The sequence below is a fragment of the Caenorhabditis remanei genome, chromosome IV (assembly GCF_010183535.1).
Source record: "Caenorhabditis remanei strain PX506 chromosome IV, whole genome shotgun sequence".
Taxonomy (NCBI): domain Eukaryota; kingdom Metazoa; phylum Nematoda; class Chromadorea; order Rhabditida; family Rhabditidae; genus Caenorhabditis; species Caenorhabditis remanei.
Window position 1 is genome coordinate 15285398 of NC_071331.1, and position 23128 is coordinate 15308525.

General features: G+C 38.7%; 11 protein-coding genes across 11 annotated transcripts; 6 read left to right on the top strand and 5 right to left on the bottom strand.

Moving 5' to 3' along the window:
* Nucleotides 1–567: 567 nt before the first annotated feature.
* GCK72_014272 (uncharacterized protein) lies at nucleotides 568–960 on the top strand (the record flags this gene model as incomplete). Its single annotated transcript, XM_003100718.2, has 2 exons — nucleotides 568–726; nucleotides 787–960. The coding sequence occupies 2 exons, from the start codon at nucleotides 568–570 to the stop codon at nucleotides 958–960; spliced, it is 333 nt and encodes a 110-aa protein (XP_003100766.1).
* A 107-nt stretch (nucleotides 961–1067) lies between these two features.
* Nucleotides 1068–1902, bottom strand: GCK72_014273 (uncharacterized protein; the record flags this gene model as incomplete). The annotated part of the gene is made up of 5 exons (XM_003088470.2): nucleotides 1068–1154; nucleotides 1196–1360; nucleotides 1404–1542; nucleotides 1593–1754; nucleotides 1841–1902. Coding segments are annotated over 5 exons (615 nt in total), but the record flags the coding sequence as incomplete, so codon positions are not given.
* Nucleotides 1190–6709, bottom strand: GCK72_014274 (uncharacterized protein; the record flags this gene model as incomplete). The annotated part of the gene is made up of 14 exons (XM_053730218.1): nucleotides 1190–1360; nucleotides 1404–1542; nucleotides 1593–1754; nucleotides 2444–2568; nucleotides 2613–2694; nucleotides 2740–2995; nucleotides 3044–3512; nucleotides 3741–4166; nucleotides 4213–4554; nucleotides 4604–5512; nucleotides 5556–6068; nucleotides 6136–6374; nucleotides 6417–6567; nucleotides 6614–6709. 14 exons carry the CDS (start codon nucleotides 6707–6709, stop codon nucleotides 1190–1192), a joined length of 4080 nt encoding a protein of 1359 aa, XP_053584990.1.
* Nucleotides 6710–7095: 386 nt separating this feature from the next.
* Nucleotides 7096–8333, bottom strand: GCK72_014275 (uncharacterized protein; the record flags this gene model as incomplete). Its single annotated transcript, XM_003100637.2, has 4 exons — nucleotides 7096–7188; nucleotides 7236–7340; nucleotides 7385–7503; nucleotides 7553–8333. 4 exons carry the CDS (start codon nucleotides 8331–8333, stop codon nucleotides 7096–7098), a joined length of 1098 nt encoding a protein of 365 aa, XP_003100685.1.
* Nucleotides 8334–9091: 758 nt separating this feature from the next.
* GCK72_014276 (uncharacterized protein) lies at nucleotides 9092–9803 on the top strand (the record flags this gene model as incomplete). Its single annotated transcript, XM_003100663.2, has 3 exons — nucleotides 9092–9169; nucleotides 9213–9308; nucleotides 9351–9803. 3 exons carry the CDS (start codon nucleotides 9092–9094, stop codon nucleotides 9801–9803), a joined length of 627 nt encoding a protein of 208 aa, XP_003100711.2.
* Nucleotides 9804–10433: 630 nt separating this feature from the next.
* On the bottom strand, nucleotides 10434–10880 carry GCK72_014277 (uncharacterized protein; the record flags this gene model as incomplete). Its single annotated transcript, XM_003100701.1, has 3 exons — nucleotides 10434–10572; nucleotides 10616–10767; nucleotides 10812–10880. 3 exons carry the CDS (start codon nucleotides 10878–10880, stop codon nucleotides 10434–10436), a joined length of 360 nt encoding a protein of 119 aa, XP_003100749.1.
* Nucleotides 10881–11248: 368 nt separating this feature from the next.
* GCK72_014278 (uncharacterized protein) lies at nucleotides 11249–14320 on the top strand (the record flags this gene model as incomplete). The annotated part of the gene is made up of 9 exons (XM_003100705.2): nucleotides 11249–11384; nucleotides 11615–11772; nucleotides 11820–12050; nucleotides 12100–12375; nucleotides 12478–12607; nucleotides 13099–13233; nucleotides 13281–13378; nucleotides 13434–14109; nucleotides 14154–14320. 9 exons carry the CDS (start codon nucleotides 11249–11251, stop codon nucleotides 14318–14320), a joined length of 2007 nt encoding a protein of 668 aa, XP_003100753.2.
* Nucleotides 14321–14812: 492 nt separating this feature from the next.
* Nucleotides 14813–16110, top strand: GCK72_014279 (uncharacterized protein; the record flags this gene model as incomplete). The annotated part of the gene is made up of 6 exons (XM_053730219.1): nucleotides 14813–14914; nucleotides 15071–15260; nucleotides 15329–15454; nucleotides 15500–15829; nucleotides 15874–15952; nucleotides 15999–16110. 6 exons carry the CDS (start codon nucleotides 14813–14815, stop codon nucleotides 16108–16110), a joined length of 939 nt encoding a protein of 312 aa, XP_053584991.1.
* Nucleotides 16111–16361: 251 nt separating this feature from the next.
* Nucleotides 16362–19139, top strand: GCK72_014280 (uncharacterized protein; the record flags this gene model as incomplete). The annotated part of the gene is made up of 9 exons (XM_053730220.1): nucleotides 16362–16390; nucleotides 16560–16635; nucleotides 16682–16796; nucleotides 16843–16990; nucleotides 17129–17352; nucleotides 17447–17744; nucleotides 17792–18212; nucleotides 18264–18923; nucleotides 18978–19139. 9 exons carry the CDS (start codon nucleotides 16362–16364, stop codon nucleotides 19137–19139), a joined length of 2133 nt encoding a protein of 710 aa, XP_053584992.1.
* Nucleotides 19140–19232: 93 nt separating this feature from the next.
* On the bottom strand, nucleotides 19233–20057 carry GCK72_014281 (uncharacterized protein; the record flags this gene model as incomplete). The annotated part of the gene is made up of 5 exons (XM_053730221.1): nucleotides 19233–19478; nucleotides 19522–19565; nucleotides 19619–19731; nucleotides 19778–19889; nucleotides 20000–20057. 5 exons carry the CDS (start codon nucleotides 20055–20057, stop codon nucleotides 19233–19235), a joined length of 573 nt encoding a protein of 190 aa, XP_053584993.1.
* A 1224-nt stretch (nucleotides 20058–21281) lies between these two features.
* On the top strand, nucleotides 21282–23128 carry GCK72_014282 (uncharacterized protein; the record flags this gene model as incomplete). The annotated part of the gene is made up of 5 exons (XM_053730222.1): nucleotides 21282–21299; nucleotides 21840–21965; nucleotides 22616–22766; nucleotides 22817–22948; nucleotides 22995–23128. The coding sequence occupies 5 exons, from the start codon at nucleotides 21282–21284 to the stop codon at nucleotides 23126–23128; spliced, it is 561 nt and encodes a 186-aa protein (XP_053584994.1).

A 23128-nucleotide genomic window follows, 5' to 3' on the forward strand; every position in this document is an offset into this window, starting at 1 on the left:
ATATTGCAATCATTTAAATGAGAAGCTCCCTTGTAGAAGGATGTTCTGTTTTAAGACTCTTTCCGTCGTTAGCTCTTATTGATTCTCCGTTATTTTCCCTTCCTCAACTGCGACCAGAGTTGCCTCATTGTCGATTTACGCGGAGAGACACAGGCAAGACGAGTGTGACCGTAGTCATGCGCGTGCTGAGACCCGCGACTAACTGAAATAAAATTTTTATTCTTATTCCTACTCTTTTTTGAAGATTTTTTCGGGTTTTTGGGCGAATTTCACTGTTTAAACTTGATAAAAAATTAGAAACCAACATAGCTTATCAGTAAATATCGAAACCGTCACAGATTTTTTAAATTTTGGCCCGGAAAACATAATTTTTGATCGAAAGTGATTTTCTATTGTGTACTTTTTCAGTTGTTTTCAAGATGGAATTTTTATTCCAATTTTATGTCTTTTGCATTCTTCATATTTGAATACTCGGAAAATATGTATTTTTATTCGTGTTAAAGCTTCTTCATACTCCTTCATTATCCTTTGTATTCATTCTTGATATATAAATTTTCCAGGTAAAACATGTCTCTCCGCGTTACCTACAGACGCCGTTTGTCATACAACACCACCTCCAACAAGAAGCGTCTTGTCAAGACCCCAGGAGGACGTCTTGTTGTCCAATACATCAAGAAGAGAGGACAGATCCCAAAGTGCAGAGACACCGGAGTTAAGCTTCACGGAGTAAGTACAAAGCTAATTCAATTTATAGAAAAAATGTATCATTACAAAAATTTGTTTTAGATCACTCCAGCTCGCCCAATCGGTCTCCGTCTCCTCAAGAAAAACGAGCGCACTGTTACCAGAGCCTACGGAGGATGCCTCTCACCAAACGCCGTTAAGGAGCGCATCACCCGTGCCTTCCTCGTCGAGGAGCAGAAAATCGTCAACAAGGTCATCAAGCACCAGAAGGACTAAGCTCGTTTGTTGTTTCCAATAAATTGTTATAAGAAAACAAGTCTTTGTTGAAGCAGGAATATATAACACAAAAACTGTTAGTAGGAAAAATATAGAAGTATCATATATTACAAAGAGCCATCACGGCTACTTGAAGAAGTCGTTGCCGAGATAGATTTTGAGTATTGTTTAGTTCTTTGTTCTCTTTTCGATTTCTGCAAAGAAGTTATTAGAATTATCGCAGAACAGTTCAAACCATAATCGCGTTTTTAACAATTGTACTGTGTTGATGAGGAGCAATCGTAGAAAGTTCATTATCTTCCATGTTATCTAGTGGTAAGATGACTTCTTCGAGAATCATCAGCCATTGAACCTGTTGATACAAGTCATCATAATCATACGTTCGAGGACATGATCCATTCTGAACAAATTCTTTAAATACGTCAATTAGACTTACTAAAAACCTCCGTGACATGTAAGCAAAAAGGCATTTCGACAGCTGCACCCCAATCACTACGAAGTTTGAATTTTGATGCAAGACGCATTGTGGCCTGTGCACCTGCTTGAGAAATCAGACAAGGATGTTCATGCAGTTTGTTCCGCCTAGGCGATTGAGAATTACTCAGTTAGCCTAACATTTTCAACCAACTAACGAAATCAGATCATCCAGACGAGCCAGTATTGTCTTGATCTTCTGCATGAACATAATATTATCAATCGCAGATGTAGAAAAACAAAATGTAGGTGAATAAACCGGAAAAGATACAAAGTTTTCCACAGCTAGAAATGGTGCAACATTCGGGTAGTCTTCGTACCTGGAAAGCTCAAAATTAATTGAACTAGTTCCAGATATATAAAAGTCGGATAATAAAAATTAGCAATTTTCTATGAAGACACGAACATTATGGTTCCGCTTGACATCCTGTGTTGGTCATCGAAGAAGATTCGTTGCATTTCAGGAGTGAATTATTTAACATTTGAGTCGGATATTTTTTGCCGATCCCAGTTTTAACTTGTGACGCACACAGATCACGTTGAAAACGGTTAATTAAGTTTTTATTGCAAAATTTCAATAAATAGTATTTCTATTCACAACAGAAAATCGATTTTTTAATGAAAGAGAATTTAAAGTGAGCCAGCACCAATCACGACCAAAAGCACCGTATATGTATGTGAATGGGGAAAAGTAGAATATAAGGCAATGTTTGATACTTTAATAAATACATGACACAGGAGGTTATCAGACTAGAAGCATGGGTAATCTTTTGGAAGGCAGAGAATGTTCTTATTTGGGTAAGACACGGCAGTTCAGTTTTGATTCCCAGTTTTTGAAAATGTCTCGCTTGTTCGGCTTGTCAGGCTTCTCTCGAGGAACAACTAGCCGATCGGCTATTCCATCACAGGTACATATTCTTTCTATACTGGTGGAACATTCGATATGCTGGAAGTGACCGCACCTACAATGAAAAACGGGGCACCCTATAGAATACGACAAGAAACTAACCGGAAAACATATCCACTTTTGTTCATAGGCTGTTCACATGTGATACACTGGGAGTTGTACATCAAAGGGGCTCTTCTGCTCACTTCTAGCTCGAGTTTCTGAGCGAACGTAAGGTTTTCTTCTCTCTGAAAATAAATATTAAAGCCCGGACGATGAAGACTCAACCTACAATCAAGTATATCATTTCTTGATATATTTCAGCTTCATAGTCACACGAAGATAGTATATCCATTATCAGGCCACCATTATCTCTGAAAGTATTATGTTATGAGGATGCTGATGACATGGAAACCTACATGAAACTAGACCCAGAAAACGAAGGACTATCCAATAATTGATCGACGAGTTGCTTCGCGTATCTGGTACCGGTAGCAAGAATTTGTCTACACATTACTCGCAAGCTTTCGTCAATTTTTGCTTGTTTTTCAGAATCCTCTCCAACTTGTGCAGCTCGTTTCGAAATGAACTGGAAAACTCGCATCATGCGATCACTGTTGTCATCTTTTGTTGACTGTCGAGAGCAAAATTTCATGGTTTCGTCAAGCCATTCTGCTGTAGATGGATATGATTTAACTTTAGATGATATAAAATTGAGCTCACCCATTCTTTCATCATTTTCCTTGTTTTTTTCAAGTTGCTCGAAAAGGAGATCGAAGGCTCTTTCCAAATGGTGTCTTGCTTCAAGAAGTCTGACAACTGTACGGACGCAATATTCATTCCCAACAGCTATATTCAAACAAGAATCTGTATTTGCAGCAAGTGGAAGCCAAAATGGGAACATCGAAATGAGCTGATGGTCAACAGATTCTGGATTTTCTGAAGTTGGCATCCAACTAGGCCACCTTTTGCAGATTCCTTCAAAAACAATCCCGAAAAGCTTCTCATCCAGCTCATTGTCATTGCAAAACGATGGTTGGTTTGCATACTTTCTAAGTTGTGCAATTCCAGCCAGTACAGGAAATACTTGTTTCCTTTTTTCCTCTTCATTCTCAGCCATTGTAACAATTACTTCTCTGAAGTGATCATTTATCAGATTAGCACATAACCATCCATCGATTCGATACAAGGTCTGAAAATAGAAACGTAAGGAATGGGAATACCAGTGCTCTAAAAAAGAATAACTGGTAGAGCCCCCAAATTCGACCGATTGCCGGAAATTAATTATAGAGGGGACCCTTATGAATACAGTTTTCCTTCGACTGACATTCAGAAATTTGATACAGCCCACCTGAATGAACTTTACCAGTTTTTGTTCGAATCTTCGCTTGAAAGATTAATATAAACGTTCTAGTCTCACCTCCATAATACTCATAATATAACTTCTGAGTTCCGCAGATTCCTGGACAGTCAGTTCACCACCTTTCAAAATTCCACCGATTACAGAATAAACTTCTTTGTTCTCTGAATCCAAATAACATTTGATCAACTCTTCAAACTTTCGATCCGACAAATAAAGAAAACTCAGAATGACTGGACGCATTGGATTCTGAGCAGCCCGGATAATTCTTCTTTTATCGTCGGGTGTTGCGTGATACAAGCCACCCAAAATGGCATCTTCCGTGCCAATCTGATCCCATGGAGACATTTTGAGTAGTGTGATCACTGCATCCTGTATAGGCTCAGAGGGTAAAGCTATCAACGCTCGTTCAGAGAGTTGCACCAAAAGAGCAAGGTAATGAATAAGTGAAAGTTCGCATTTCATGTTTACACAAACTTGCCCAATCTGAAGAATTTTTCATTGAGCATACTATTAGAGACGGTAATCTTACTGTATCCACAAAACGTTGCAGCCTGTTGTCCAATTGGAAGAGTTCTACATCTGCACAGGTACTAACGACATTCAAAAATTGTTGTGGATCAAACTGCAGTAGCAACTTCAAATATGGGTACTGTTCTTCTGATTCTTTCTCTTCTTTCCCTCTTATTGAACTTAAGCAACGAAATGTTTCTAATGGAACCCTTTTCTGATTATCGCCATCAAGTTGACCAAATGGGTAGGCCATTCCAGCTAGACAACAATTCAAATAGACAAGAACTTTGTTACCGAGGATCTGCTCACTGTCCGAAAACACTCCTCTGTGAGCGAATTCCGACATTTCAGCTAGCATGTCCTGAAAATAAACGAAGTATTTCGTTATTTCAGAAAAATTAATTACGAACCTCGAGAGGCGTTATATAGTCATTGAGAGCTTTGTTATTTACATATATTATTCCGTCGTATATGGAATTTTGCTTACAAATAGACATGACAGTGTGAAGATCAAGAGTATGAATTGGAAAACGGACAACTGCTGACTGAAATTGCGAAAAGTGCCCTTCGGATGCTAAATGTTGTAGATATTCGTTGACGAGTGGAGTTGGTGGATCAATTAGAGCACCATCCAGTACGTATTCATCTAAATGTTCGAGGAAAACCGTCTTAGAAATAGAGTCCATACTCAATCGATCCCAGCACGTAGTATACAAAAACTCGAGAAGTCCACCAGTTACACAAACTTTCAAAATTACCCGAATATATTTTCGGTAATGAGATTGTAGGTCTGACAAGGGTCCTCCAACGATTCCAGAAACGGTTTCAGTAAGTAGTTTAGATGTTTTTTCGGCTAGTAGATTACGTGATTCTCTTTTGAATTCTTCACTTGCTCTCACTTTATCTCTACATACGTCTAGAAGATAGAGCGCAGCAGAAATGTCGTCATTACGTTCTTTATAGCTCTCTAGTTGTTGCCATTCGTGAACTTTTTCAAGGTACTTCAATCCATCATGCGCCAACACGATAAATCGTTCTGAAGTTGAAGTAGCCGAAGTAACCGACTGATAACATGCGTATTCTGCAACAGCTTTCACTGCTTCACTGACTTTTCCTCCTGTTGCAGATCCTTTAAGAATCGGTGTAGAAAATATGAGTTGAAGATCTTCCAACTCCTGTTTCTTTGCAGTTTTCTTCTCTGGATCGATTAGCCAAACAGCTCCCATTGCATCAATACCGGCAACAACATGAGTACTCATCCAGTGAAGGTTCACTAGTGGGGAAGGCACATCAAATTGGTTGATTACTGTAGCTCGTCTCTGAAAACAATTGTTTCCTCAGTTTCAGTTCAATTTTAAGTACCTTTTTTGAGAAGAAATTATTAGCATGTAATCTGAGAACTGAAATCTTGTGCCCTCTACTGATGCAAATTCTGAAGTCTCTCAGTTCTGATGTATAGAGTGAATTCAGAGGTGAACTTGAATTATTATTATCGGATTTCGGACATCCTAACCAGTAAGAACAAGCTGGAGGGAATTGAAATTCATACTTCGTGGGGAAAACACCGAGAATTTGTCCTCCTCGAGGCTTTATAACATAAAAAATGAGCTTGTGGACGGACAGAAGAGCAATCACATCTCCTGGTAGTAATTTCATTGCTACGATTTCTCCATTGCATCCGGATACATGGCATCTCAAACTATCCTTTCTTTTCTGGAGCCACTGTCTGTTTATTTTGCATTCATAAAAACTTCCTCCATTGTCGATAGTGAGCACAGTATGATTGTCTTTTGTATAGAGAACTTGAACAATTCCTTGGCCTGGTTGACCGCCTTCATTGATAATATGGTAGAGTTTGTTATCAATTGTCATAATCTGAAAATTCATTCAAGTCCTAATTAATTTTCAAAAACAATTTTACTTCTTTCCAGTTTTTACTTACCTTGATAGCTCCTTTTTGCAGTCCAATCGCAAGATACTTTCCATCTAATGAAAACGTGACACAACTAGCTCCGCCCATTGTCTCATCGCCTCGATGAAATTGGTTGAGATTCCCGTTCAAATCGAATAAATGTAGTTGTCCTTTGCTAGTAACAACTGCAATCCATCCGTTTCTTTCAGCCACAGCTATCACTCGTCCTGATTTCTTCTCATTTTTAAGAATTTGATTAGAGATTAATTCTGGAAATTAATGATTATATTCAAAATTCAAAGCTAACTCACGATGTGGTTGTATAACAAAGGATGCATCAAGCTTATAGACTAGCGGCTGATTATCAGAAGTGGGTGCGGAATCTTCCAAATTAGATACAGACCCAAAATCTCCGTCAAATAAAAATTGTTCATCTAATAATGGATCGTTTAGACTTTCTGTCTGAAAAAAAAACATTTCCTCCAACTTATTTAATAAATCGAATTACATCATTCAGTGCATCATCTAAAGTAAAATTAGCAGCGTTGTTGAGGTCCCCTAAATCAAGCCAGTCTTCTTTTTCTAATGACCCAGAAGTGCTCATCAACCCGGCTGAAATATCTCGATGTCTGTAGGAAAATTCAAAAGCCAATATAATTGTCATATGGAAGAAAGCCAATGAGATTTGAATATTTTCTAAGCCACAATAATTTATTCAACAAGAAAAAAACCATAACTGAAGCGTCATTATAAATATATTTCCTGAAAACACAGTGAAAACACCCAGTTGTTAAAGAATAATTCCGAGTTGTGAAAGATGTTCAAAACATTTAGCCCGCCGATGACATGTGAGAATAATAAACTGATAAAAACCGATTCAAAAACTGAGTTATTACATTTTTTAAAAACCATAAAATATCACAAGTTTGTAAGTTGGCACTTTGGTAAAACTGGATGTTAAAGAGTGCTATTGAATAAAATAGAAAAAAATCACATAATAATATCTTTTGAAGGCACATTCACAGCTATCACTTTATGTGGCAAAACACTGGCCTCGTTCAAGTAAACTTCGTCTTTCACAACCTGAAAAGTCATAGAATTGTAGAATTGATTCAAGAACATGATCTTACCACATCGTCTCCTAGTACACAGATGTTCTCCATACGAACCCAACTTCCAATATGACACTCCCGTCCGACAATACTTCCAGAAACCCAAGAATAGTTTCCAACAGTCTGAAAGTTCACCAGTGCTGGTAAAAAACCAAATCCCTACTTACTGAATCAGAAAGAATCGTTGAGTGTTGGATGCGAACACCTCTCTCGATTTTAACTCGTGGACCAATGACAACATCTGGGCCAATCACACAATTCTCTCCGACAGATGCAGAAGGGTCAACTGAAATTTCGAAACTTTTAAAATGGACAACTACGTTTCTATTACATACCAAGTACACTCCCTCGAATTGTTGCCGTTTCGTGAAGATTCGACCTTGTTGCTAGCTTTTCTGGATTCGTCGTAGAAACATGATTCAAAAATAAAGACATTCCTTTAAGAAAATCTCTCGGTTGACCAACGTCCATCCAAAATCCGGGGAGTACGAATGCGTATAGATTGCCAGAGGTCGCCATTTCTGGGAAAATTTCTTTCTCAATACTGGTTGGCTTCAATGGTATACGATCAAGAATTGCTGAACTGAAAATGTAAAGACCGGCGTTAATCTTGTTCCCAACATATTCTTGTGGTTTCTCAACAAAATCATCGATCTTTCCATGAACTTCATCAAACACTACTACACCATATTTGGATGGTTCTTCAACTTTCGTGACAGCGATTGTTCCTTCTTTCCCGTGTTTCTTGTGAAATTCAACCATTTGTTTGAATGGAAAATCGCAAATCACATCACTGTTCAGAACAAAGAACGGATCATCCCCTTCCAAATGTTTCCGAGCAAGCGCCAACGGCCCAGCGGTTCCAAGAGGTTCTTCTTCAAGCGAAAAGATGAGTTTAACTCCAAGTCGATCTGCGTGTACAGTCATTTCCTGTTCCAATTGTTCTGCCCTATAGCTCACTGCGAGAACAACCGTGTCTACTCCAACAGCAGCAAGAGCTTCCATCTGATGTAGCATCATGGGCTTGTTGGCAAATTCAACGAGTGGTTTGGGTTGTGTCAGTGTAAGCGGCCGGAGACGGGTACCATATCCTCCGACTAGAATGAGCGCTTTCATTGCTGGAAGCGGATGTACAACCTGTAATTACGTTGTTTCATAATCAAAACGGAAAGTTTTAGAGAGAAAATATGAAAAGAGTGAGCAGATGAAACATGAGAGTGTAACTGATAGTATGTATTCAAATGGAGAGAGGGGGAGAGGAGGGGTCTGACGTGGCGCTTTTTGTATTGGTTGCCTTTGTTGCTTTGTATATATAAGCTGTTCTTCATGAGAACTAACACTTGACTAAATTTAATGACGATTGTACGAAGGTCGCATGATATTAGAATGATATAGGTCAATCCCGCACGGAAGGTTTTTCACGGAAGACGTTAGAAGACGGTCAGCAATTATTTTATTAGGAATTAAGGTACTTTCTTTATTCTTTAATCTTTTGGTCATGGCAAAATAAAGTAGTAAGTGAAGCAGACAACATCAAGAAAAGGGTATTTGGCCGGTGAACTACATGCATTACTATTCCACGTTGCACAGCTCATCAATGTTACTGCACCAATAGAGCGCGTTTAAGCAAGCAAAATCAGAATAAAGCATTTAAAAAAATTCATAGTTGGTTATTATTCTTTCAGGAATATGAAAAACGTGAAAAAATCAGACAATTACAGTTAATCATTGTTAAAGGCACATGCATAAAAATAACAACAAAATGTTGGCACAAAGGAAATCCTCGGCCGTGTACTCCTCTCGGACAAATGCGCATAACACTTTTATTTTTAAAAAAAACTATTTTTCCTTATAAAACTTGTCAGTCGCATGACATGTTTGAAAATGAAGAATACTCTCGCGTTATTCCATTCAACAATGGGAAGGAAAAAACAGAATTGACCATATATCAGGTAAATTAATCAAAAAACATTGAAATCAGTAAAATATTCCCAGGAAACTATAACCGACGTCGGTGGAGTAATTTGGGATAGTGCATTGATGACGATACACTATTTCTTCAAAAATCCAGAACAATTTCATGGAAAGAAAGTGAGAAACCAATTTTTGTAAATATTTATTTCTATTATTCAGATTCTGGAGCTAGGAAGTGGAACAGGAGTCTGTGGCATTGCACTTGCTGCTCTTGGAGCTGAAGTAATTATCACTGACCTTCCAGAACGAATTCCACTAATCCAAAAAAATGTAGCTGCGAATTCTCGTTTAACATCAAATCGAATTCAAGTGCAAGTATTAGATTGGACAAAAGATAAAATCCCTGACGGTCTCGATTTAGTTCTTGCCGTTGATTGTGTTTACTACAACAGTACTATTACTCCACTGATAAACCTCTTGAAGACTTGTGATGCGAAAGAGACAATCATCGTTAGCGAAGAACGGGATATTGGAGAAGCTTCCGTCGCACAAAAAACATTTTTCAAAAATATCAACGAATTCTTTGAACTTACCCCAATTTCTCATGAATATTTAGACCCAGATTATTGTGCTGAAGACATAATTATAGGAAGACTGATTAAAAAACCCTAGTCCTTCAAATGTGCATTTAATTTGTTTCTTCATTCATAAATTTTTGAATTTATATTTTTAATTCTATAGAAACAGTAGCTGCGCATATCCTCGATTCTCGGCCTTCATCATTCCTTTCAGGTTTGGCTTCTCTTCATCCAAGAGATCCATCAACATCGTCTAATTATGAAAAAAATACGATAGGAAATGTACCGCTGGGTGTGTTCAGCTAGTTTTAGATGTTAAGCAAGGTCAGAGATTAAATTAAACACTCGAGAATCAAAAATTCGATCCGTGTCGTGCTCTTCCAACGGGGACCCCGAGCATATACGTTTTAAAAGATAACGGTGCTTTGGGCCAAAAGCTGATTGTGCCTACCGCTGTATTGAGAGCCGGCGATAAACCTGTACTGACAGTGAAGTACGTATCTAGGAAGAATGTTCGGATGAAGCGCCACTAGCGAACGAGCCGTTTACCTACTCAAGACGAACATCCCAAATATACTCCCAATAACAGTGAAAGTCATCCAAAGTCTCCGCAAGTGATTGCTGTAAATTATAATGGTTATCTAGGTGCAATGTCAACATTCATCTTAAGATTTATTCAAGAATGATTTTCTATCTAAATAAAAATTCAAAAATATCTATTGCATTACTTATCCTCCCGAATTTTTCGAAGATCATAGTCCGACCAGTCATATTTGCATTTGTACGGCATGAATCGTTCTGGAACGCCTTTCAGTCTCAGTAGCCGCATTTCTTTCCATTTTTCGTAATCTTTTTGCGAATCTCTGAAATAGCATTATTCATTCAAAGTATTTTTTTAAGACTCACCGAACACTTAAAACAACAGAACAAGGGATGGATATCATACTGAGTACATAAGCTAGCTTCGCACGTCCTGTTACTCCATATACGAACATGTTGGTAAGAATGAAGTTTGTGAACATAGAAATTCCCGTTTGAGTGAAACCAGGATCAGGATTCTGAAAAATCAAATGTAAATTCGCCCGAAAGCAATAAACTATACTTTGAACAGGCCAAATAACCTTGAGTTTTGAAGTGGGGGGTTTTCATCGTCTTCGATTGTAGTGCTCATTTTCTGAGACGAACAATTTGTTTATTAAAATTTGACCAGTGCTAATCTCTTTAGATCCAAAGAAGTTAAGAGAATTCTGTGATCGAAAACTTTTTTTCTGAAAATAAAAAAAATTTTTAAGATGGTCCGCAAGCATCACATTTGACGACGCAATGCAGAGCCTGCACTAATTTTTTCGGGCAAATCTCTGGTTTTATTATACTTTTTATGTGCTTATTGTTTCTCGATCGTTGATTACAATTCTTTTTTCTATAGGCATTCGTGAATCATTTTATGTTACCCTTATGTTTCTTCATTCGTCTCCCTACAAAAATTTCTGATTTCGCGATTCGAATAACACGAAAACAACTCCCCTAGGCACTGCGTTGATGTTGGCATCTACGAATTATGTCAAATTCACCGCAGTCTTCTGCATCTACGTGGCATATGTGCTCTTCAGACGACTGCCGATCGTCTTCCTATCACAAATTCACACGGAAATTTCGATATCAAATGATGATATAGGTTGGTTTCACAATTAAATAAGCGCATGCAAAACTGAAAGGCCCCGGGGATTTTTTTTGATTGTTTACTATTAATTTTATGTGGTCGTTCTCTGCGTTTTCATCTTGTTCAAACTGTTCTCTTCCGTACTTTTTACCGTTTCACTCTATGTGATTGTTTTTTGGTCAAGCAGTTTCATATTTTTTGGTCTGCTACGAATGCGAACTCAACTATGGTCGGATATCATCCAGAGGCCATAAATGAGCCGCTCACGTCCGCGGAGTACAGCGAAGCAGGACTAGCTAGTGGAATCGTGACTCGAATGATAATCCAGCCTCTCGATGTTCTTAAAATCCGATTTCAACTACAGGAAGAGCCTATCCGTGGCAGAAAGTCCGGAAAGTATAAGGTATTAGTCTGTTTCCCGAAAATATAGTCCCTTTTCTATCTTTTCAGGGTGTAATGCAATCAGTATTTCTGATCACTCGAGAGGAAGGCGCTCAAGCTTTTTGGAAAGGGCATATTCCAGCACAAGGACTGTCGGCAACATACGGACTCGTTCAGTTCTCCTCATTCGAATGGCTCTCCCGACATGCAGCACGTTTCATTCCTTCAGATGATCAAAGTGTTAGATCGACTTCGGACTTCATGTGTGGGGCACTCAGTGGGTGTCTAGCAATGACAGCGGTACAATTCTCCTTTTTTTATCACACTTTTACCGATATAATATTTCCAGGCGATGCCATTAGACGTTATTCGAACCAGACTAGTGGCTCAAAAATCTGGACATGCTGTATACACTGGAACTATGCATGCAGTTAGACATATTTGGGAAAAGGAAGGAATTGCTGGATACTTTCGTGGCTGGGTCCCGAGTGTTGTCCAGATTGCTCCATTTACTGGAATGCAATTCGCTCTCTATAACTGTTTTATGGATCTATGGCCATTCACAGGATATGAGTCAACAGGCGCGTTATTCAGTGGAGCGATGGCTGGGACAGTGGCTAAAACTGTAAGCAAACTGTAAGAGTAGTGAAAAACATCTTTAGTACAAATTTCAACGAAAGATAAAAAAACGTTTTACAGTTTTACGTTTTCGAAATAATGTTTTCAGGTACTCTATCCTCTTGATATGGTCCGCCATCGCTTACAAATGAACGGATTCGACCGGGCGGGTTTTGGAAAAACTAGTAACTATAGTCAAGGACTTTTCAAAACGATAATGATGGTAGTACGAAACGAAAGTTGGTATGGATTATTCAAAGGATTATGGCCTAGTCAAATAAAAGCCGCCGCGAACTCAGGATGTGCCTTCCTTTTTTATGAAATGTTTTGTGATCTCATTAGAAAGAACAAAAACACCGACGATTAGAATAACTACCATATCATCGGTAGTTATTCTTCAACAGGAGATCCAGTGATTGCATCCGGGAGAAATATTTCCCAGTAGGTTAATTAGATTAGGACAAATAACATGTTTTCGTCATTTATTTTCATTGTTTCTCGTTTATCTTGTCAATGTTCGTGCCTTTTCATTTGACATCAAGTTACAGGTTGTATTTATGAATGTTTTTACGGTATTGCATTGGATTTCTCGCTGAAATTAGTTTCTGTGTCTTATCAATATCATTTTTGTTTTAATTGTAATAAAATCCCGCTTCTTCCTTTCCTTGGGCCTTTCTAGATACGCATGTTGACATCTCACTGAACCAGAAATACACAAAATCGAATTCAGGTAGAATAGTTTCAATTCATGCTGCTGCTTGTACTGTCAGTAAATTGATTTTTGGGTCAGCAGCTGATAGAACATCAAACTCTCGATTGTTAATTGGAGGTGTTCTCTTATGTTGTACATCTTCAATATGTCTAGGTGATTTGATCCTTTGGAAATAATTTAAAAATACTAATTGGTTTCAGCTTTTGCAAATGCTGTATGGCAAATAGAACTAGTAATGGCAATGATAGGTTCTGTCCAAGGAGCAGGATGGGTACCAGCTACGAAACTGATAGCAACGGTGAGTTCTGCCTATTGAATCATAGAATGTTTTGATTGTTCTGATTTATTTCCAGTGGTTTGATGACTCCTCCTATGCAACAATGTTTTCACTTCTTGGATGTGGAAGCACATTAGCTGGACTGATCTTACCGTTTTTCAAAAACTTTTACTGGCGAACCATCGAATTTAACACTGGATTCCTTGTTCTCATTTTCTCTTTTATCTGTAAAAGGTGGATAATAACGGAAGATGCTATACGAAAGGAAGTGAAACCAGTCAAGAAAAGTGAATTGGAAGCAGAAAAGTTAATTGGAATCAAAACAATTGTGAAAAGTACGGTTATGTGGCATATTGCGAGCATCTACTTCTTCTCCATGGAGTTAAGAACTATATGTGAAACATGGGTGCCACTGTATCTGCAAGAGAAGAACTATTCCCCGGACGGATTCCAATTTCTCTATGAACTGGGTGGTCTAACTGGAATACTCATGAGTGGATTCATTCTGGACCGATTGGGATCAAAGATAGGAATAGATCAATCGAGAAGACTTCTTGGAGTACTATTCACTACAGCTATGATGATAGTTGCAGTGGGAGTTTTCAAATGTGAAGACTACACATCAATTCTTGGTTTTTTCATCGGGTTCTTCGTCAACGGATCATTCAATGTATGGTGTCTAATCGGATCGCAAGCGGGAACGAAGAGTGTCGCAGGAACTGTTTCTGCATTCATTAGTTTCATCGCTTCAAGTAGGTTACACCATCCCTCGGTTCTAGACCATATTTATTTTCAGTTGGCTCAATTTTCGCTGGATCACCGCTGGCTCATCTTATTGACATCTTCTCATTCAATATGTTTGGAGTTCTTTTCGCCACTCAAATCATTCTGGTCCTCTCTATATCTAGTCTGCGAATCCCTCTTAGAATGGAACCCACTTCCATCGAAAAAAAATCAGATTAATTTATATTATTTCCAATTTTTGCTCAAATTTTTCGAAACCTTGCCATAAATGTTAAACTTATATTGTTGTACTAACTTTCCTATTTAGTTAAAATACTCTTTTTCATACTTTTTGATGTTGTGGTGTTCTTATTTTCTAGCGTACAGTACCCCTCAATCTAATTAGGATTTTTTATGAGAGCCGCGTCCACTTGCTCGCTATTCTCTCATTAAACGGGTAGCCTAGTCTCAAAAGCGTAGACGTAGGGTAACGCCCTACATTACCCCCCTTGCATTTGAACTAGGTTGCACCAACCGCCCTGCACCAATGATATTCCACCAGCAGCTGCTCATTTGCGTATCGATTAATGAATGCGGCTAGTCGCTCAGTAAGACTGCGTCTGCGTCAGAACCGCAGCGCGTCTCTCTTATTGGATGCCACTCTACCAAACACGTCTCATGGGCCTACGGTCCGCACTGTAGTAACCTTCGTATACGTTTTTTTATTCAGATATGTTAACTGAACTTGGGTTCGGTCTTCTCGCGGCGTGGATAATCATACTCAGTCAGGCACTTCACAAAATTGAAGAAGGGCATGTTGGAGTTTACTATAGAGTAAGTGAAATAAAACTACAAAAATTAATTCCGCAAACTGAATCACAATTCCTGAATTATTTTGTGATATCTGGTGAGGCCTCAAAATCAGACTAATTAGTTAGTAGATGTATGAAAACACTCGAATTTTTCATTTCTTACTGTAAACACATTCAGGGAGGTGCTCTTCTGAAATCCGTCGCTGGACCTGGTTATCATTTTCATGTTCCATTGCTCACTACCGTGAAATCAGTTCAAGTGACCCTTCATACCGATGAAGCTACAAACGTCCCTTGCGGAACATCTGGAGGAGTTATGATTTACTTTGATCGGATTGAAGTTGTGAATATCCTATCACAAGATAGCGGTAAGTTTTCTCACAAGTGAATCTGAATGGTTTAAAGGCTGATCTAATTACAAAAATTATATTTACAGTGTATGCGATTGTGAAAAACTATACTGTCGACTACGATAGGCCACTAATTTTCAACAAAGTCCACCACGAAGTCAATCAATTCTGCAGTAGTCACACTCTTCAGGAAGTTTATATCGATCTTTTCGGTTAGTTTTTGAGAACTCATTCATTCAGTTATTTGATATTTTCAGACAAAATCGACGAAGAAATTAAACACGCACTCCAAGATGATCTCGTGAAAATGGCTCCAGGTCTATTTGTTCAGGCAGTTCGAGTCACAAAACCTAAGATTCCTGAAGCTATTCGCTATAATTATGAAATGATGGAGGCAGAGAAAACTAAGCTGCTTGTAGCGCATCAAACTCAAAAAGTTGTTGAGAAACTCGCTGAAACTGAAAGAAAGAAGGCTGTCATTGAAGCTGAAAAACTGGCTCAAGTTGCTTTGATCCATCAGAAACAATTGATCACTGAAAAAGAAACCCAAAAGTTGTTGAATCAATTGGAAGCGGAGAGCAATTTAGGTATGATAAGCTGGAAATAACAAAAATCGAGTCTAAATTTACAGCCACCGAAAAATCAAGAGCCAATGCCGAATTCTACAAAGCTGAGAAGCAAGCTGCTTCGAATAAACTACTTCTCACAAAGTTTGTTGCAATTACTTATATTTTTAAATAAATCTATATTCTTCAGAGAATACCTAGAGTTGCAAAAGATTCAAGCTATTGCGGCCAACAACAAGATCTTCTACGGAGACAGTATCCCTCAAGCGTTCGTTTTGGGAAGCTCCCCAGCAAGCGACTAACTCTTTACTTTCATGTATCTCAAAGTTCATTATTATACTCGGGTGCCAATAACCTTGTCACAATACCAATTGCAATTGCCCTAATGTCGTTCCCACTTTTGAATGTTTTTGTATATTTTCCGAACAACGCAAATGATAAATTATTGAACTTTCTCTGACCTTTTCTTTTGTCATTCCGAAATTCAAACTGAATATTTTCTATTTCTTTTACTCTGAACTCGTAGAAGTTCCACTCAATTTATTCAATAGCGATGAAGAGAATAAGTGATTGCTGTGGTAGGTTTAAATGGTCCATAAATCTTCAAAGTGTTCAGTTGAAGAGGTTTCAACACCTGGAAAGCAACACATTCTGACTAGTGTCATGAACAAAAGAGAGAGTCTCAATGAAAGCCTTATAATGGATCATGAGTAAGAAATTCACTTCTTCTAAATAAATAATTCATTTTAAGCCAAGCCTCCGAAGACTACGATTTCGTGACAAATGCTCTGTCGAGTCAGAAAAGATCTTCGAAAAATAGTAACTTGGTATCGTTCGATTAGGAATAAACTTTTAATTTTTGATTTATTACAGAGCACTTCTTATGTTATCACCTCCACCCAAAATACTGAAAAATCACTTTCCAGATACTTGGAAGAGTACGGTAACTTCCCACTTCCTGATTGGATGACTGCTGCAATTATTCGTGGTTTCTTTTAAAACTGTTTAGTTAAAATAACTTGTTTTATTTCTAGATGTTTCAAATGCTTTGATTCAACTTCACAGTAATCAAGTCATTCACAGAGTTGTTTCGATTGATAAAATATTTTTGATGAAGAATGAACCATCATTTTGTCTTTTGACAAGTAGAGCACACGCTCGAAAAATTAATTCTCACAAGTTGTAAGTTTCAAATGTAAATAAAAATTTCATCTCGAGCTCGGGTATTAGACCTGCCAAAATCGGGAAAAAAATTTAAATTCAATTCTCGTTAGAGCGGTTCTGCGGAGTCTCAAAATTTTTATTTTTTTTGTTTTTCAGGATGGAATCTCGCGCTGAAGATATTTCACTCCTTGGGAATGTTCTTTTTCGATGTTTGACTGGACACGAGTTCGGTTCTATCAACCCATTAAACACACCGTTTACGATTTCCAATGAAGGAATCATACTTGCCCAAAAAATGATGGCCCGCAAATTCAGCGAATCTGTTCAATACATTATCAACCATCCGTTTATCGCTGATAATACAAAAATGCCAACTGCCCGTTTCATGAACTTGAACTCAAATTAATCTTTTCTCCCCACTTTTATGATGAATTATTTGTAAATGTATTTATCAAAATGTATCTTTTTTCGCAGGAGTGGACGACGACCGTCAAAAGATGGTCCATTTGAAACGAGAAGAGGAACCAGGTCGAAATGATTCAATAATGTTTGCACATAAAGAAGCTCGGTTATCTCTAATTGGTGATGTTAATAAATCCGAGGTAGCCGAATTAGACAGCGACCAACCGAACAGAAACAACAGGAACTGGGAACGTTGGATTCTTTTGCTTCTCGTTGCTTCCCTCAACTTCTCGAATACTATTTCCTGGATTTCTTATGCGCCTGTCGGAAACTATGTCAATTCATTCTACGGTCCAGAAACAGCTACAAGGTCAATGCTAACACTATTTTATTTCAATTATCATTAAAAGTTTTCAGACTCTCAGCCGTGTACCTACTCGTGTCTGTTCCATTTGGTCTATGCGGTATCTGGCTCGGAAGTGTTTCTGGAGTGAAACGTTCTCTCGTTATGGCTGCTCTTCCAAACGCATTCGGTGCCATGATTCGAGCATACTCACATATGTCTCATGATGAATACCGTTATTATTTAGTCATTTGCGGTCAAACATTAGCTGCATTCTCCTATCCCTTCATCATGTTTCTTCCATCAAAAGTGTCTGATTCGTATTTTCCACCTTCCGAAAGGACTCTCGCTACCACAATCGGAATTATGTCGAATCCGTTTGGAATTCTTACTGCCAATTTCTTTGCCCCGCTGCTGGTCCAATCATCACAAGACATTGCAGTTCTGAACAATTCGCTTTGCGTTCTCTGCGTCGGAGTTCTTGCTCTTGTATTTGTAAGTTCTAACTTTCAATGGTCGATTTTTTGTAATACATTTATTTTTCAGTTTTTCTCCTGCAGGGGACTATCTAACGAGAACAAGAGCGAATCGAAAGAAAAACAGTACCTGATCAGCTTCAAGACCTGTTTCACCAATATAAACTATATAATTCTGTTCGTAATCCTTGGTGGAGGAATCGGAATGTTCAATAGTCTCTACACAATGATGTTCGAAATGATGTGTCCATCTGGTTACAGTAACCAAATGGCAGGATGGTGTGCGGTTATCATGATCACCAGTGGAATCGTTGGTTCTTTTGTTGCTGGCGTTGTTGTTGACAAGAAAAAATGCTACAAAGAAGCCATGATGTTGTTGATGATCGTCGCTGTCACCGCTGGAACTGTTTTCATTTGGACTACGAAACTACAAGGAGTAGAGGGAACCATTGGACTGCTCATGTTTGCATTCATTCTTGGTTTTTGTGGTCTTGCCACGTATCCTGTAGGACTCGAGTTGGCATTGGAATGTACGTATCCAGCGTCACCGGAAGTGTCATCTGGACTCATCGTGCTCTTCGGACAAGTATTCAGCTTATTTTTCATTACCATTTTGAAACTTTATTCCTACAAAATTGATGAAAACGACTATCGACTCACAATTGAAGTATGCCGGGCTACTTCGGAAGATAATAAAAACTATCCAAAAGACTACACTGTTGCATTCATTGTGAGTGACTTTCTTGCTTCTGAATTTCAAGCTGAATCTGGGAACATTTTTCAGATCATCTCATGTGTCGCGTCTATGTTCGCTGTTTTGGTTGTATTCCTTCGCCCCGAATATAAACGATCGGATTCAGAAAAGAAACAAACATATCTTGCTTCTCAATCAATCGAATTCGAAAGAAAATGCTTTCCCCCGATCGACAATCAAGCCAACCACTAAATAATATTGTTGTTTGTTTTATGTTGTTTTGCATGAAGAGTTTGGTTATACAATACATCATAAACAGACTGATTGTACTGATTAAAAGAAGAGTCAGGACAATTTATTACACAGTTCGCTGAAAATTGGTCTCACCAGCTCCATCCCATGTGCTGACAAATGATTGGCTCCAGTGAAATAGAGAAAACCTTTGCTATCGAAAAACTCGAATCGGTTTGCTGTTTGATTGAATAGGAGTGGTTCGTAATCAATCAATTCACATTTGGATCCACACTTCTTCACCATGGACTCAGTTCGGAAGCGAGCCAATTTATATGTATCAACTTGCACGATTTCTCTCTGAATAGAACACGAGAATCAGTGGATGACTTCAGAAACTCACGTAAATCTCTTCCAACTTCCTTCCATTTTTCAAATCTTTTGCCACTTCAAGCGTATATTGACTGTTTGTTCTTGGAAAGGCATCAAGAATATACAACTTTTTTTGATGTGTGGAGTGAATTGGTCTATTTGAGTTATCATTTCCTTATAGGTTGAATCAGTTTCCAGGTCTGTGTCGTTGTTTTCAAATGGAGATCCAGTTGCGAAGAATCTAATATAATAATTTTTTTCCAATAATTTTTGGATCTTAGGAGAACCTTGTGAATATAAATGCATAATCCGGTTTGGCACTTTCCAGAAAATCAACAAAGTCCAGCAGATGTCGTTTACAATGATCTTCATCCGGAAGAGCAGCGAGTGGTTCACATCCTGAAAACACTTTTCAACTATTATATCTGAAGAGAAGATATGTGATTTCTCAATTCTTCCAAATCCCCTCTTCCAAAATCCATTTCTAATTCCAGAATAACAAGTCGTACCACATTCCGAATACATTGTCACATTATAAGCCCGATGTCTGCATTCTTGAAGAAACATTTTATGATGATTGAATGTCAAACTGTGTTGTCAACTGTACCATGCTTTGCATTCATTTGACAACTTGAAAGCACTTTAATGACTCCCTAAGGTTTTGCCCACAAAACTAGAGTCATTAAATGCTTTTATTATTTCCGGTTTACTATATTTCCCATTTTACCGTGTTAAATTACGTTAAAACTGCTCATAAAGCAAACCACACTCACAATAATTATATTTGAATGCCCGCGCTTTTGTGCGGGCACCCACGCAGTGAGGGGCACCCACGCAGTCGACTATATAAGGCGACCGCGCGCCCTCACTCGAGTTTTCCAATACCACTTGGTAATTATATAATTATTCACTACTTTTCGCGGTGTCCCGTGACGGTGTAAATTCCGTCCAGTGCCCGCTATTCACTGACGCTCTTCAATCCGTATAACACGGACAGAAAGGTAAGACTGAGTGTAAAAGTGTGTATATTTGCTTCCAAAAACGTCTTCCCCTCATAAGGGTTTTCGTATGTTTTTCTCCCTAAAATTCAATCAATCCCGGAACATCACTTCGGCCGCTCCATCGGACCGCCCTTTCGTATAATAATTGTTCCTTTATATTCCTTTCAATAAATTGGGATTCGTTCAAACCGTGTACTGTTATCTGCTTGCATAGCTTATCACACCGCTACCCTCACCAAACAGACATTACACTTAACTCCCCGGACATGGGTGGGCCCGCCGACGCCCGCTAGACCCACTTGTCCACATGGTGCATAGAACCGGTTCATTTACCCCTAAAAAGGTGAATGTTAGGTGGATTATCCCGAAATTATCGATTTTCGCGGATAAAATGAAACCAGAACCCTGTCGGTAGTTTAGTGTCTGTAGGCGAGTAGTTTTGTGATTTTCTGGCATTCAGAAACACTATTTCGGTCACTGAACCCCCTAATTTTCAAATTTCGATGGAATTTTCTATACATGAAACCCGAAGTCGGCGTTGTCCATCGGCGCTGGCATCGGGCGACGTGCATTCTTCGCCGAAAGGCACATATTCGAAGTTGAATCCACAGGAACCTTCGCTGAAAAGATGGCGAAATACTCTAAAAGAGTCGCCCACCAGAAAAAGATGGCGAAATACTCCAAAACGAGTCGCCCAATACTGAAAAGATGGCAAAGTACTCTGAAACGAGTCGCCCAACACTTAAAAGATGGCAAATTACTCTAAAAAGAGTAGCCCAATACTCAAAAGATGGCAAAGTGCTCTAAAGTGAGTCGCCCACAAGTAAAAGATGGCTTAATCGCTCTGAAAGAGTTGCCCAATATATAAAAGAGGCTAGAATACTCCACGAGAGTCGCCCAAACATATTCGATCACACCTCCGATGGTCCCTGTTCACAAAAGTCGAGTAAACTGTTTCAGTCAATGCTCCCCAAATCATAAAGTAAACCCTTTTATCGGTCAATGCTTATTATCGGAAATAATTTCCGCTCATTCTAGCGAAAAATCGCCAATTTCTCTCCGTTCCGTGCGAATTCCGCTCAATATTGTCTAAAAAATCCATATTCGTCGATTTAAGGCTGAGCAATAAGTTTCAAATTCCCGCGGATTACGGTAGACGAATGCAGGCGCGGTGTTCGCGGACTGAGGTGTAATGCACACATTTGGCGGCAATGACGCAATTTGCGTCGGGCCTAAAAAATTTTCTCGCATTTTCACCCTTCCCACACCAAAATTTTACCTCTTTTCGCATAAATTCCCTGAAAAACATTATTTATTCCCACGTAGAATAATTAATCGTCAATTTCAGATGAGTCAAAACTCGGAAATGGCACAAACGACCACTCCACATACGCGAAACGCTCCACGTCAGACGACATCGTCAACCATGAGCCAACCAGCGTCCGCTCCTCCGTCCTACGAGGAGTCAACGAGTGTAAGTCCATTATTTCCTTGAAAAATATAAAAATTCTCGAGAAATCCTCCGTGTTTTGACGAAAAAACCGCATAAATTGGCCAAAAAATTGATTTTTAAGCCAAAAAACTGGCGAAATCAGTCGTAAGTGTGACATTTCAGTCACCAAGACTAATAATAGTGCCGATATGTGAATATTAACAAGATTCAACGCCATGTCCGCTACAAATCCGTCAAAAATCGACGAAATAGTGGAAAAATGCGTGATTTCGAAAGAAAAACCTCTGAAAATTCTGAAAAATGAGCAATACTCGTTCAGTCCGCTATATTCCTTCAATCGGAAGCCAAATGTGGCACTATCACAAAGTTCTGGCATAATTCCAGTCCAAATTGGATAGTTTTTATCGATTTTCGCACGAAATTCCGTAAAAATAGGAATATTTTCGAAAATTTTCGAAACATTTCGAAAATATAGCGACACAGAGTATCATAGCTCAAAAAGATGCTAATTTTAGCCAAATTTCGCAACAATTCATTACATTTCAATGAAAATTAAGTCGAAATCAGTCAGAATTCTACACTTTTCGCTGAAAAATCCATAAATTTCTCGAAAAATTTCAAGTTTCTCTTTCAACTCTACTGAAAATCAATTATACAGTTAATTTTTTCAGTTCACGTCTCGACCGCTCCGTGTCAATACGACACCACGCGAATTCATATCAAGTGCTCGACAAAAAGAAGCCATGTCAACCACATCGACATCATCGTCGTCAACACGTGGGCCGCTATCTTTTCTCGAACAGATCCGAGACCGTTGTGAACGTAAGTAGAGGAAATCAATAAATATCCGAAATAAACCAAAGTCGTTTTAGCGTTCACTCGTGCTATCATGGGGACTCCCCAGCTCGACGACCACTCGACAGCTGACAGCTCGACCTCAGCAGATCTCAAGGAGATCAAGAACCTCCTAAAGTCACTCATCATTGATATTGAGACACTCAAAGGTACTGTACTGAGCTGATTTCGGATATTAACAACGCATTCTTACAGAGATGAGGTCCGCTCGCCAATCGAGCCACCTTCATAACCAATGGAATCAGAGGAGAGAAGCAACCCTATTGTTGGCCAGAGATTCGTCCGCTACACGGCTCACTCTCCCGACGGTCTTCACATCCATCCATTAA